At 47.7% G+C, this 15718-nt stretch overlaps 1 protein-coding gene across 1 annotated transcript in view; it reads right to left on the reverse strand.

Annotated features, from left to right (window-relative positions):
• Positions 1-3576: 3576 nt before the first annotated feature.
• Positions 3577-15718, reverse strand: part of IL1RL2 (interleukin 1 receptor like 2) — a 42734-nt gene continuing 30592 nt past the window's right edge. Inside the window, 4 exon segments of the mRNA XM_051835094.2 lie at positions 3577-5228; positions 5231-5551; positions 7343-7504; positions 14032-14175. Coding sequence (XP_051691054.2) covers positions 5134-5228; positions 5231-5551; positions 7343-7504; positions 14032-14175 — 722 coding nt within the window. The 3' untranslated portion in view covers positions 3577-5133.

A 15718-nucleotide genomic window follows, 5' to 3' on the forward strand; every position in this document is an offset into this window, starting at 1 on the left:
AGCCAGACCAATGTGTTCCCACCAGGCGCTTCTGGGCTGCAGCTCTGAGCCCGGGGTTGGGAGCGGCCTTCTGCGTTCTTGAGCCCAGGACTCTCAGCCAGCATTGAGGACAGATGTGCGCTCTCCGGGGTGAGGGGTGAGGGGTGAGGTGGGGGAGCGGGGCAGGAATTCCTTTGGTGAGCTCAGGGCTTAGTCCAGCTTCTCTGGCGGCATCCTGGGGGGTCTGTCTCTCTGTCCTTTCAAGGGTGGTTAGCCCAATGCATTTAAGGTGAGTGGCAACTTCCATGTTTACTAACAGGGCTCAGAGGAAAGGTGGATTTGGAGGATAAGAACCAGGGCTCCTGGGGCTAAGTCTCTATGGGTGCTGGTTAGAGTCCTGGCTGCTCCACTTCCCATCCAGCTCCTTACTAATGGCCTGGGAAAGCAGTAGAAGATGGCCCAAGTCCTTGGGCCCCTGCACCCACATGGGAAGACCTGGAAGAAGCTCCTGGCTCCTGACTTTGGATCCTCCCAGCTCAGGCTGTTGCAGCCATTTGGGGAGTGAACTAACAGATGGAAGACTTTCTCTCTGTCTCTCCCTGTCTGTAATTCTGCCTCTCAAATAAATAAATAAATCTAAAAGAGAGAGAGAGAGAGAGAAGGCAAGTGAGTGAGCCAGGGCTCCAGGTCCTCCCCCGGTGGAGGATCTCTGTCCATGGACTGCTTTGGAGACTGGGTTTAACTATCTGGCAGCAATGGCACACAGAGCTCCCCTCCCTCAAGAGCCCCAGGGTAAGCCCATTGGCAGCACGAGGCCTCAGCAGACCCCGAGAGCGGGGTTCTCTTCAGAGGATCCTCTGTTCCAAGAAGGAATTTGACAGTTTCTTATTTTTTCCTCTGACCCATGAACCCAATATGCATGAGTTGGAAGTTCACAGGCATGAAGCAAGATCAATGGCAGTGGTCAGCAGAAGGCCGCTGGGTCCTTGTGTTTCCTTCAGAAGAAGGCACCATGGCCATAGCCCCTTCACTCCCACTCCCACTCCCACTCCTACTCCCACTCCCACTCCCTGGGCTGGTCGGCAGGACAGTGCCTCATGTTGTCGTAGGACTGCCAAACACTTTCACAGATGTATTTTCATCTCAGTTACTTTCTGGGAAAAATATGAACCTCCCTAGACTGTTGGATGTGACTCAGTTTCCCCGCAAGCCCTTCTCCTGAGCAGGTCCTCCCAGGCCCTGTTGTAAGGATCCCTTGTTGAGTCTGACAAAGTCTGTCTACCCTTGAACCCACAGCCAGGATTCATGCACGCATGTGCATTGCCCTGGGCTGATGATACCCAGGGCTTTCACCACCTTGAAGAGGAGGCGCCTTGGTTAGGGAGGCAGGAGCTACTGCCGGGATGAGCCTTACTCATCCTTTGTAACCCATGACTGTAGATTACCAATCCCAAATCCAAGCAAAGTAATCATCCCAGCCGTTAGAACCCTGGCCCAGCACTGGAGTGTGTGGGCTGGCCATCTCCTTGAGAAAAGAAGCTCCGCAAAAAAGCACATTTTAATAAAAATGGAATGAACATGCCATTACAATTCATTAGTCACACATGGTTAACAGGTACGAACCAAAAGGAAATTAAGACAAATGGTGGAGAGAGACAGGAGGTCTTCTGACTTAAAACAAAAATCAATTCAACAGTGCCGGCCTCCCATAAGCCACAGATTTCCAGAAAATACTTCTTATTTAGGGCTGGGTTTCTTTGTTTCTGAACAGAAGGAGGCTTGCGAAGAGCTGGGATTCCGTTTAAGTCCTGTGCATGCTGGCATTCATGAGAAAGGACTCAAGAATTCCAGAATCCCTTTCAGAGGCCCCCATCCCAGCCTCTCCCTGCTGTCCTGACACAGCCTTTCCTTCCACCTCCCTTCATTCTTCAGAGGCTGAATGATGACTGGGAAGGACACAGGGGCTGCTGCCCCCAAACCTCATCAAACCAAGAGTCAGTGGCCACTCACCCACTGCAGTCCAGTTTCTGCGGCCCAGGGATCAGTTGGGTGGAGACAGCGCCACCTGCTGTCCAGCAGCTGTCTGGCATGGCAGGGTCCTGTGCGCCCAGCAGCCTAATAAGGGCACCCGGTAAAAAAAGTGCCACCAGCTAGCCCAACCCCCAGCCTTCGTAGCATTGCAGCCTATCTCCAGGAACTAATCCAGATTAGAACAGGCTAGGAGAGCAAGGACCACACATCCATGACCTCTGTGCTCCTCTTGGGTGAAGCAGGAGAAATAGCTCGTTTTACTTACGCTAGCAAATACTCCACGAGGAACTGTGATCCCCACACTGACAAGAGAAGCCAAGAAGCAAAGCCACCAGGAGCATCTGGATGGAAGGTCCTGGAGTGAGTTTATTACTTTGTGTGTGCTCTTCTCTCACTGTATCTTTGACAGAGAAAGAGAGAGGAGAGGGCGAGAAAGAGGGAGAGAGAGAGCAAGAGAGAGAGATAATAGAGGATAGATAATAGATAAATAGAAAGATGAAAGATAGATAGATAGATAAATAGATAGATATAGTTAGAACAATGAAACAAAATGCAAATATTATGGATGAACCTTGAGGACATTATGCTACTCGAAATAAACCAGACATGAAGTGACAAGTGCTGCATATTCCACGTAAGAGGGGCCCATCAGATTCATACAGACAGAAAACAGAGTGGCGGTGGCCAGGGGTTAGAACCTCCATTTGACAAGCTCAGTTCTGGAGGTGGACAGTGGTGATGGCTGTGCAGCAACGTGAACATACACGATGCCGCTGAACTGTACGCCTAGCGAGGGTGACCAGGGTGAATTCACGTTCATATAGTCTAGCCAGAACTGAAAAATGTTAAGAAAACCCAGAATGAAATAAAAGAGTGGTTCAGCATTGGGCCAGGGCCTCATGGCAATGACAAACAAATGTGGAAGACTAGGTCTCCTTGGAACCTAAATTCTTAAAAAATAACAGAGTGGGCTCCCCAAACCCAGAGTGCACCCGAAACTCAGCTCCACCTGTGAATGATGGACCCCAGCACACTGGCTTCTGTTTCCCCCCACCCACCCTGCTGCTCCCTGCATACAGTGACCACTGCTCTTCCAACCCAACCCCTGTTCCCACTCCCCCAGGACCTGCCTCCTGCCTGTGGCCTGGCTCCTGTCCAGCCCCTGAAGGTGTCTCTTTAGGAAGGGAGACTCCATAAGCTGTGGGGTCATCACACGAAGCCTGACGGGTTGGAGGAAGCCTGCAATGGGAGTGGATTTTCGGTCTGAAAGAAGCCTTGTGAATCACTGCATCATAAATGAGCTGTGACATCATGGAAATACAAATCAAAACCACAATGAGGGTTCACCTCACCCTAGTTAGATTGGCTCAACAGACAACAAATGCCAGTGAGGATGTGGGGAAAAAGGCACCCTAATCCACTGTTGGTGGGAATGCAAACTGGTGCAGCCACTGTGGAAGACAGTATGGAGATAGCTCTGAAATCTGAGTATAGACCTACCCTATGACCCAGCCGTCCCACTCCTGGGAATTTACCCAAACCAAAATAAATCAGCATATGAAACAGTTATCTGCACCCCATGTTTATTGCAGCTCAATTCACAATAGCTAAGACATGGAATCAACCCAAATGCCCATCAACTGAAGTCTGGATAAAGAAATTATGGGATATGTACACTATGAAATACTAGACAGTGGTAAAAAAAAAAATGGAATTCTGCTGTTTGCAACAAAATGGATGAAACTGGAAAACATGATACTTAGTGAAATAAGCCAGTCCCAAAAGGACAAATACCATATGTTCTCCTGATCTGTGATAACTAATAGGGCACTTAAAAGGCAATCTATAGAAGTGAAAGTCACACTTTGAGATGCAATGACTTTGAACAGCCCTTGTCTCTACTGTTAAGGAACAGTTTTTTTCATACTATGTGTTAAACTCTTTGCTTAGTATAGAGTTAATCTTATGTATATAAAGTTAAGTGAAAATAGAACTTAGTAAAAAATAGGAATGGAAATAGGAAATGGAGGAGGAACAAGTGTGGGAGTGCAAGTGGGACAGGGTATGGTGAGAAGAATCACTGTGCTCCTAAAGTTGTATTTATGAAATGCATTAAGTTTGTATTCCTTAAATAAAGAATTCCTAGAAAAAAATAAGTGAGGCGGGGGGGAGGGGCTTGGAGGCCAGTGGAAAGTGTGCACTGCTTTCCTTGGAGCAGAGTCACATCCGCCCGGTGAGAACTCACAACTTTCACCTGCTGCTCAGACTGCGTTTAGCTGTCTAAAAGCTAGAGGAGAAAAATGTGTACTTATTTAGGTTGGACAGATACAGTCTTTCAAAGTCTGGGGTCCATTGGGAGGGCGACTGTATCAGCTCTTTCTCATGACAATGAAACAGCTAAGACAGTTAGTTAAGAAAGAAGGTTTAGTTTAGCTTACTGGTTCTGCCTCTGGGGTGAACATGGATCTCTCCTTAGCAACCTCCTGATTTATACCCTAACAATCTTATGCAACCTAATCACTCCCCAAAGGCCACCTTTCAACCTCATGACTGGCTTGGGTCTCTACCCTCTTAGTACCATTAACCTAAGACTCTGCAGAGCAAGCCTAATATAAAGACCTTCACAGAACATCCAAACTCATAGCCAAACTACAGCCATGACCAAGGCCAAGACACCACAGTGGTTACAGCCTACCTGCACTGGATGAGTGAGTGGGATTCATATTCCCCAGTGTGACTGGAGCCCTAACAGACACTGGGCAAGCCTGGACAAAGTCTCTTTCTGCCTTCCTGTCACCCCCAGGCTGCCCAGGCTCTCATCTAAGTCCCTGCAGGTGCCATATTAAAAGCTAAACTTCTTGCTGTCTGAATGCTAGCTCTACCCTACTCTGCACCCCAGGAGCCACAATGCCATCCACACCCTGTGCTCAGAGAGTGTTCACGAGCGTCTGGGAGTTGTGAAGTGGCGAAATCTCTCTCTAAAGAGGCAGCTCCGATCAAAACAAACGGGAAAGACAAGCCATCATCCAGGTGCAGAACCAACTGCAAGGTTCAAAGTCAGCCAGCGCTAATGAAATGCATCCTGACCCAGCTAGGAGCTGTCCCTGGATGACAAGCTCTCCATCAGTGGGTGATGAGCCCCATGCTGGTCTCCCACCTGCCTGGTGCACAGTCGCAAGGTGTGTACTTCAGCGGCTGGACAGGGGGAGATGGGGGTACCTTTTGGATGGCATATGATACCTCACTTTCTTCCAAAACTTGGCCGTGGCTGCCTGTGACTGCTCCGCGAAGCCCCCACTCCACTGGATGGCCCCATGCTTCTGTTTGATGTACTGAATTGACTCCGGCATGGCAGCGTAGTCCTCGATTTTCTCCAGCTCAATGAGAATGACCTTCATCCCATCCTGGATCAGGGCATTGTAGACTGCGATCTGCTCTTCCGACATGTTCTTTAACATGCTAAAGCTCGGAGACTCAGGGACCACAATCACCATCAGCCTCCTGCACAGTTTGATGTTTTCATCAATGACACTGGCCACGGCTGGAAAGAGAGAAGGAAGACCAGGAAATCACAAGGTCGAAACAGCCCAGGTGGTAATGCTACCGAAAATACTAGAAATTGGCACTGAGAAGTGAAAACAGGTGTGAAAATAAACATGACTTAATAAAAAGGAACTAACAAAAGTTTCTAAACATGTATCACCTCTTCTAGGAAGCCTTCCTGAGTTTCCTTGAAGAATTGTTCCTCCAGTCATAAATCACTTGTCTTCCTGGTAGGTAAAGTTTCCCAGCCCACAGTAACTCATCCTGTGTAACTTTGTATCCCCAGATGAGCTGAAGGTCTGGTACATACAAGCATATTTCAAAAGGTACATGGAAGCGTGGAATTTAAAGGTAGATTTATTTTAGTGCAAATGACTTTTGAAATACATAATTTTGGGGTCGGCACTGTGGCATAGCAGATAAAGCTTCAGCATGCAGTGCCAGCATCCCATATTGGCACCAGTTCAAGACTCGGCTGTTCCACTTCCAATACAGCTGTCTGCTATGGCTTGGGAAAGCAGTAGAAGATGGACCAGGACCTTGGGCCTCTACAGCCTTATGGGAAGATCTGGAGGACGCTCCTGGCTCCTGGCTTGGGATCGAAGCAGCTCCGGCCATTGCAGCCAACTGGGGAGTGAACCATCAGAAGGAAGACTTCTCTCTCTCTCCCTTTCCTTCCCTCTCTGTGTAACTCTGACTTTCAAATAAATAAATAAATCTTTTAAAAATCCATAATTTTTCATAACACTCATTTTCCATGAACTTGCTGAAGGGCCTCCATATTCCATGATGAACACATTTTCAAAAGAAGTAGATTTTTAAAACAGAAAATGCATCTAGCTCAAGTGCTATGTTGATCTATTTATTGGCCTTTTCCTTGTAGTATTCAGATTGTTAAATATCTAGGATTTATATGACTAAGTTAGAAATCATAATATATACAGAGGCCTCCTTGGGCAGGGCAGGGAAAATTCTTGAAACACCCGGCTCTGCAGATGCTTGCAACCTGCAGTTATGCCTCGTGGGGTGCAAAACTGGACTTTAACTCCCCAGGAAGGGGCTCAGCTTCTGTTAAGCTGCTTCTTCTATTTCTAGTGCCCAGAATACTACCCAGCACATAGAAGTACTCAGAAAGTACTCCATTCTAGGCCCTTCTTGAGTTTTCTCATTTGGTGCTGAGTCAAGGAGGCATCCTTGTCCCTGTTTGACGGGTGAGACAACTGAGGTTCAGAGACGTTCACTGGGTTGCTCAGAGCTGAACTCCTATTAAGTAGGAGAAGGAAGGGGTTGGTGCTGGGCTAATCCTGTGCCTGTGGCACCAGCGTCCCATACAGGCACCTGTTCTAGTCCCAGCTGCTCCTCTTCTGATCCAGCTCTCTGCTATGGCCTGGGAAAGCAGTGGATTATAGCCCAAGTCCTTGGGCCCCTGCACGCACATGGGAGACTCGGAAGAAGCTCCTGGCTCCTGGCTTCGGATTGGTGCAGCTCCAGCCATTGTGGCTATTTGGGGAGTGAACCAGCAGATGGAAGACCTTTCTCTCTGGCTCTCTCTCTCTCTTTCTCTCTCTCTCTCTCTCTCTCACTGTCTATAACTCTACCTCTCAAATAAATAAATAAATACATAAATAAATATTTTGAGGATGGGGCTGGCCATGCCAGGAGGCTCTGGGACCAGATATTCTGTGGTTTCACAAGGGAAGGCAAGCAGAGGTGTCGCCATTTATAAAGTGAAGAGAGAAAGAACACCCTTCCTTTTCCCATCTGTTTCTATACCTCACTTGAAACATACCTTGTCCAGGGAATTCATCTCTGCCAAATATAAATAACTTATATCCACACTGTCTCTCCAGCACTTCCGGCAGGATCTTCCACACCAAGGTGTCCACGTCATGGCTCTGGCTGTCTCTCTGTGGCTTGGGGTACAAGATGTAGGCATCATACAACTTCCCATCTGAAATGGAAATGGGACAGGCTCAGAGGGTCATGTCCATCAGATGCTCTCTCGCGGACAAAGTGGAAAGCCCAGTTGCTCCCATGATGTCCTTTGAGCTTGGGGGTCAATGACTTGGGAGCCCCCAGCAGGCTGACTTGGGGCCAGGCACTGCCATGATGTGACATCTCATTCTCACCAACTACCCTATGAGGGAGATGGTCTCAGATGGTCTCATCCTTACTATACCAGAATAAAGCTGAGCCTGAAAACACTACATCATCTGCAATTCCTTTTTCCACCCCAAAGTCTTTTGTTCTAAGCCCACCCCTCCCCTGCGATGGTGCTGAGAAAGAAGAATTAAGAGCAGAAGGCTTCATTAATGGAATACTGAACAAGTCCTGGGCCATGCAGACCTGTCCTAACTGCACCAGGCAAAAGGATTCCAATGCATCCCAATTTAGATCTGCCCATGAGCTGTCACTGCAGTTCTGCCGACTGGCCAGAGCCGAGGATCTGGTATCCCTGTGTGGATCTGAGAAGCCCAATAGCACATGCCCTCATCATCAGGATGAGCTGGTGCTTATGGAGCACCCACAAGAAGAGTCCCTGTGCTCATTGGTGCAAAGATGAACAGGGCATATGACTGAACTGGGCAGACAGTTCATATACACAGAAATCAAGCAACCCAAGGCACTACACAATGACAATACTGAAGAAATAGAAGAGACAGAGAGGAAGGAAAATTCTCCATCAACTGGAGATTATCAAAACCATACATAAAGGACGTGAGCAGCTCCTGGATTGTAAAGGGTGAGGAAGGTTTAGCAGAAAATGGGAATCCAAGAGTGGGGGGTGAAGAGGCAGGAAGGAGAATAGCTCATAATGAACATGGAAGGGAGAAGAGTTATGCCTACTCAGGAGCCCCACGCATGAGCAACGAGCCTCAGAGTGGGAGTGGGAGCACAGGAAGCGATGCCCAGTTGTGGGCATCTCCTTACACAATGGGATTACGAGCTCTGGGCTCTTCAGAAGCCAACCTAATGGGTACTACTCCTTTTATGTGAGAGTTTGGGGAGCAGACTTGCAGAAAGGGGTGGTTCTAAGAGCAACAAGGCAAGGCAAAAACCTGCAGTCTACTAGTTTTTGCCTAATTGCCATGAAGTGTTCCCAGGACTTTAGCGTTTACACGTTGCCTTTCTTGTTCCATCAATTCTCACACCAACCACCGATGATCTCCGGATCTCTGCTTGCCATTCTTGGCCATCATGTAGACAATAATGCACACACACACACACACACATACACCCTGGTCTGCACACACATACATGCACACTTGAGCACACCCATATATGCATGCATGCCTTGCACACATATGTGTATGCAGTGCAACCACACATGTGCACAGACAGGAAGTCATACATGTGTGTGCATATGCAACGTGAACACATGTACACTCTGCCTCCCCGTCCCATTCTGTATAACAGTGGGACTTTGTGTGACTCCCCCAGCTCTACCCTCAGCACTTAGAGGAGGAGCTGGTATGAAAGAATCTCAATCCATACTTGCCAGATAGCTGAAGGGAGTCTGACTGTACTTTTTAAAAATTTTTTTATAAACAATTCATCTATTTAAGAGCAGAGAGACACAGAACAGTGGGAAAAAAGCTCTTATTTGTTGGTTCACCTCCCAAACGCCTGCAGCAGCCCCCAGCAGAGGCCAACATGGGGAGCCAGGAACTCAATCCAGGTCTCCCAGATGGATGTCAAACCGCAGTAACTCCAGCCATCACTGCTGCCTCCCGGGTCTGCATTAGTGGGAAGCTGGAGTGAGCAATCAGACCCAGGAGTCAAACCTAGGAACTCTGATTTGGAATGTGGATGTCTCTGGTGGAATCTTAACAGCCAGGCCAAATGCCTACTCCTAAAGCAAGATTTTAGAGGGGCTCAAAGATGTTGTATCTATGGGAACATGGAGATTGTAGATCAAAGGCAGATCTAGCTTTTGACTCAAGTGGGATATTGGGGCATGTGTTAAAGGGATGATTCACTTCCATTTAGAATTGGCCAAAACTTAACACAGCTAAAACTCCTTGTGGAATGTTAAAATCTTAAAGGTCACTTGTCTGGACCACCATTCAACAAGTGGATATATTTCAGCATAAAATTTGATGTCATGAGCCAGTGCTGTGGCATAGTAGGTAAAGCTACCGCCACCTGCAGTGCCGGCATCCCATATGGACACTGATTCGAGTTCCAGCTGCTCCACTTCCTATCCAGCTCTCTGCTGTGGCCTGAGAAAGCAGTGGAAGATGGCCCAAGTCCTTGGACCCCTGCACCCACATGGGAAGACCTAGAGGAAGCTCCTGGCTTCAGATCAGCACAACTCCAGCCATTGCAGTCAATTGGGGAGTGAACCAGTGGATGGAAGACCTCTCTCTCTCTCTGCCTCTCCTTCTTTCTCTGTGTAACAGACTTTCAAATAAGTAAGTAAATCTTTTAAAAAAATTAATGTCACACATTTGGCGTTCTAAAGCTAGAAGGAAAATGTCATTGAGTTCCTGTGTCTCTAAATGTCTTAGGCAGGAAGGAAGGTCCCCCGGTTGAACAGCTGGTGATAGTTGTCCTTTTGCCTCTGTGGAAGGGTAGGTAGAGCAGGTGTTCCCTTTGCCACAGAGAGTAGCCACATCCAGAAGATGTGGTACTTTCTGGTTGCTTGGTTGCTAAGCAATAGCCAACATCCTGAGTTATCACCACCTCTGTCCCAGGCCCTGCCACAGACATCTCTCTTCTCTGAATCAGGTTCCTTTCCATTCCCACTGCCACTGATGAGAACACAAACCAAACCCTTCTGCTAAGTGTGCTGTTTCCCTAATGGTCCATTCCTCCTAAGAAGGCATCTGAGGCTACAAGTTCTCCCTGCTGTCCAAACTCAGGGACACACAGGATTTGAGCTGACAGAATTCTCACACCTGTCTGAAATTCAAAAATATAAGAATGCCCCCTATACTTTGGTGGGTTTGTTTTTTTTTTCTAAGCTATCAAAGAGGGCTGATCTGTTCTCAAAAGACAGTAAGACAGTGGATTCTCATCACCTTCTAACGATCAATTCATAATGTATTGACCAATACACCCAAAAGGTAAAAGGTAGGCATGTTGCTTTTAGCTTCAGCCCACTCATGTGCAAGGGCCCCCATCAGGCAGCTGCATCTCGCACTTCCTGGCTTAACCATGAAGGATGTGGTTGTGATCTCCGGGTACAGGCAAGGAAGCTGATACCACGAGGCTGCATGATCTCTCCCAAGGCTCCCTGGGAGATGCACAGCCTTGACCTAAACAGGTCCTCCGTTCCCTCTGCTGTAGCCAAGATGAGAATGAGAAGCAGGAAGCTCCACAGAGCTCAGTCTTGATTCATCCTGGACAGCTGGGTTCAGAGTAAATTTTCCAAATACAGCCCCCGCAGCATTTCTAGTCCCACACGTTCTATCTTAACCATGCCACACAAAGAGGCAGAATCCATTCCCACTCCTTTAAGATCAGATTGGACTTGGTAGCTGCCTCAGTGAACAGAATGGGTAGGCATTAATGTCAGAATTTCAGGGGCTAAGTCACAGAAGCAAACATGGTGCTGGCCTGGCTCTCTTGCCCTAGATGAGGACACCTGGAGTGGGTCACACAGAAAGACACCTTGGAGAGTTGACACCAAAGTCAACTTCTGTCATTCGACTGAACATCATGGAGCTGAGACATGTGTCTCCCGCTGTCCACACCCCTGGCCCACAGAACCCATGAACAAAATAAGCAGGTGTTCTCTGATTGGCTTCCCAGACATGACTACTAGAACAGCAACTAAGGAGACAACAGCAAGCAGCAGCAAAGCTGCTTTTCACCAAGAAAATTCCAGAAACACAGACCACCAGTGCATACCCTGTGGAAGCTGGGCCCCACTGGCAGACCCAAACAGCCCACCTTGCTGTTATGGTGAGGGGACCATTCATCCAGGTCCTGACCACTCTCCTGTGATTTTTCTGACAGTCATCCATACTCCCAAGTTAGCATATCTACATATGCCCTGATTGGCTGCAGGCAAAAAAAAAAAAAAAAAAAAAAAAACAGGCAAAAGTCTATTTGCATAAATTATGAAAGACTCAACATTATTCAATTCTCTCGCTCAATGATATTGTGACATTTTCGGATTGCAAACCCAAAGCAGTGAGAAACTGAGACAGACTCAGGTTGGCCTTCATGTAAATACTTGTACTGAATGACTTGTGGTTCCATGTTTTAAGTCCCAGCTTGCATAGAACACACAAGGGAACAAAACTACATGACGTGTGCTATTACCTTAAAAAATGCTCAAGACTTATTATGCCATCTGCTCTCAGATTATCATCATCATCATCATCATCATCATCATCATTTAAGATCTATTTATTTACTTATTTGAGTCAAAGTTACAGACAGGGAGAAACAAAGAGAGAGATCCGCTGACTCACTCTCTAAATGGCCACAATGGCCAGGGCTGAGCCAAGCTGAAGCCAGGAACCAGGAGCTTCATCTGGGTCTCCCACATGGGTGCTGGGGGCCCAAGCACTTGGGCCATCTTCCCCTGCTTTCCCAGACATGTTAGTAGGGAGCTGGATGGTAAGTGGAGCACCAGGACTTGAACTGACACCCACAGGGGACTCTGGCATCACAGATGGCAGCTAAAGCTGCTACACCCCATGCCAGCTCCTTGTTTTGTTTTCAATGGTTCTGCTGGACTTGTGCATTCTCCCCAAATCTCTTTAGAAGGGGGTGAGGCATATGCAGATCTCTGCAGGAGAGGTGTGCACAAAGCCTTTCATTCCCTTGTACACCTAGCAGAGGAATCCACAAGGCCCTATGGATTGGAAGAGAATGTGCAACTCTCGCTGACTTTACTCAGGCCTGGGAGTGTCTCTTAGTAAAACTGAGTTACATGCCACTAACTATTAATGATGCAATGACGCCCGACTAATCCAGTTGGGGTAAATGAGTTCTAACCCAAGAAGGACGCGTTTCCTCTCTCTTGCTCATTCATCTTCCCCATCCAGGACTTAATGTTCTCCCAGATAACTCAGAAGACAGCCCCCAGGGGAACAAAGCTGAAGCCAGCATCTGGGGTTAATCTCAGGGGGGAGTTGTTAAGGCTGCTCTTGTGGATTGAGCTGTCCTGGATCACAAGGCTCACACATACCTTCCCCAATTCTGACAGAAGTGGTCAGTTGGCTCCCTGTGGTGAGCTCTGAGCACTGAACCCTCAGCCCTGGAGCTGATGCGTATCTGAGCTGTAGAGGGTGGGGCTCAGCTGCCTGGCTCCCCTGATTCAGCCTGAATCACTATTCCTTTTTTCTCTTCCTCAGGAAGGGGCAGCTTCTCCACCCACTCTGCACCGCACCACCAGCCTCACACTCCAGGGAGTCCTGCCTGGTGAGTCACGGCAAGGGGGAAAACAGAGCTTCCAGAAAGACCAGACACAGCCACACTGGCCCCATCAGGCACAGCTCAGAAAGCAGCTGCACCATTCACTTGTGGCTCAGAAAAAACGTCCATGGTGGCAGGCTGACTTCTATTCTCAGAAGCGGGCAGGTGCACAGACAGGGGTGGGCTGAGACAGGGCAGCCTCTGCGGAGACAGCACCCCTGCTGAGAACCGCCACGTCTCATCCCTGCACAGCGCTTCAGCTGCTGTGGGACCTGCTGCTGGGGCTGACTTGCCTTCTGACATTTCACTTAGGGAAATGTTCAACCAAAGATATCTACTCAGATCTTGTGTCCAACTTAGGGACAATGGCTTGCACTTGCATTTTCTTAATATGCAAAGCAGATGCTTTATGTAAACGAGGCTCCTCTTACTAGCTCCTTTTCAAATCTGCGTGGGCGCCCGGCTCCCTGCCACCCTCACTTTCCTGCTCCTGTCAGCACTGTGAGTCTCTGGATTTGCAGGGGATTTGTTCTTTTCCATAGTTGAGAAATAGAAAAAAATCGAATATCTTCCTATGTTCACTCAGGGGGTAAGTGTAGAACTCAAATTTGAACTCAGTTCTGTCTCCACAGTACTTGGACCAAGTACAGGGCCTAGAAAGAGCCGCACCTGCAGGCAGCTCCTTGGTCTGCGAACCTCACTCTACTCCCTCAGGCACAGAGAACACTTTGCTCCTGGAGGAATTTTCCTCTTTATCAAACACTGATGGGTGTGAGAGCCTTCCTCCCCTGGTTGCAGTGGGACCAGGGTATGATCTGCACCTGCTGCGTGGGTAACACTGACTCTGGCAGTCCTGGCCTGCAGCACTACTTGGCAAATGATGCCAATGACATGGACAAATCACTTATCTGAAGCCTAGGAGGTGCCAAGGGATTCATTCCTCTAAATATGCGGACATGGTAGATGCTTGGGGAGCGAACCAGCTAGTGGGAGAGCTCTCTCTCTCTCAGTCTCTCTCTTTCTATCTCACAAATAAACAAGAAATAGGTACACAGCTAAGCAGTACCAAGTTTGAGGCACTTCCCAATGATCACACACACTTACCTTCAGTGGTCTCATTAGGATGGAAGGTACTCCTGTACCAAAGTACAATGTCAATCTTAAAAACGTTGTAGACGCCCACGAGGGACAACATCACCACTGTCAAGGCTGTAAGCCCCCCTATCAAGTAAGCCTGAAAATCTGGAGCTAGAAGTGAAAGCAGAAACAATAATAATAAAATAACAACAATAAGAATGCAAAGTCAGCTGACATTATAAATGGCAAATGAAAATGTAGTAGATGCCAATGAGGACACTACTTAAATATTTCTTTTAAATTAAATAGTACAAGGGTATTTCAAAGGGGTTGTGGAAAATGGAATTAAAAGATAAATTTATTTTGGTGCAAAAAGAAATTGAAATCCATGTATATGGAGGCTTTTCAAAAAGTTCATGATAAAGCAAATTACAAGAAAATTATTCATGGGTTTCAATTTTATACAACAAAATAAACATCTTTTTTAAAAAATTGTTATTTAGTTGAGAGGCAGAGAGAGAGAATGAGAGACAGACAGACAAAACTCCTATCCACTGGTTCACTACCTAAAATGCCTACAACAGCCAATGTCTGGCCAGGCTGAAGCTGGGAGCCAAAAACCACATTCAGGTTCCTGATGTGAGTGGCAGGGACCTAATTACTTGAGCCATTACCTGCTGCCTAGCAAGGTGAGCATTAGCAGGAAGCCAGAATAGAGGGCAAAGCAGAGACTCAAACCCAGGCACCCCACCCATATGGAACACAAGCAAGAATCCCAACTGGGGCTTAACTGCTATGTCAAATAACTCACGCCAAAGTAAATCTCTTTAAAAAAAAAATCCATAGTTCCATGGGGTTTTTGGAAGTCTTCCCATAGGTATAGGAGCAGGCTAAACTGATCTGGATGAGAAATTTTAGGAAAGAAATTTGAGGAACCTAGGAGAGGTCAGTTCGTGGCGGTCAGTGGAGTGGTTCCGGCTGTCAAAGCATGCACAGCCAAATTCCCCTCTGTCACCTCTGGACCCTCGAGCTGGAGCTCCAAGATGCTCATTCAGAGTATCCCCTGGGTGGTTTCACTACACCTTCTTAATTTAAGCCCTGTTGTAACTCCTTCCCCAGCTATTCAAAACTGATCAGAGAGGGCAGGTGTTTGGACAGCCTCATCTCATACCAGAGTATCTGAGTTTGATACCCAGCCCTAGTGTCCTGCCAATGCAGACCCTGGAGGCAGTGGAGATGGCTCAAGTAATGGGGTTGCTGCCACCCATGTAAAAAACTAGGATTGAGTTTCTGGCTTCTGAATTCAGACATCTGGGAAGTAAACCAGAAAATGGGATTTCTCTCTCTCTCTCTCTCTCTTTTTCCCTCTCTCTCTCTTTCCCTCCCCTCCCCCACCTCCTCCCATATAATCAAATAAAAGATGTCCTTCCTTCTACTAGATGAAAACACACACACACACACACACACACACACACAGAGTTTCAGGACTCCTGTCACAAATAATGAGCCATGCTTTGTCTCCGCTGGTCCCACCAGCCTGGCCCAGAGCTAAATCTCCATCTGAAACTCTCCAGGCTGCAGAGTCAGGCTGGGCACATCGTCTTGAAAAGGGTGTTTTCTGCCCATGCCACTTCAAGAGCAATCCCGAGCACAAAGTGTGGGCAGGACACTAGCCAAAAGCAGAACCAGTTCCTCTGCGAGGCCAAATCCACGT

This window comes from Oryctolagus cuniculus, chromosome 2 (genome assembly GCF_964237555.1).
Source record: "Oryctolagus cuniculus chromosome 2, mOryCun1.1, whole genome shotgun sequence".
In the NCBI taxonomy this organism is placed as follows: Eukaryota; Metazoa; Chordata; class Mammalia; order Lagomorpha; family Leporidae; genus Oryctolagus; species Oryctolagus cuniculus.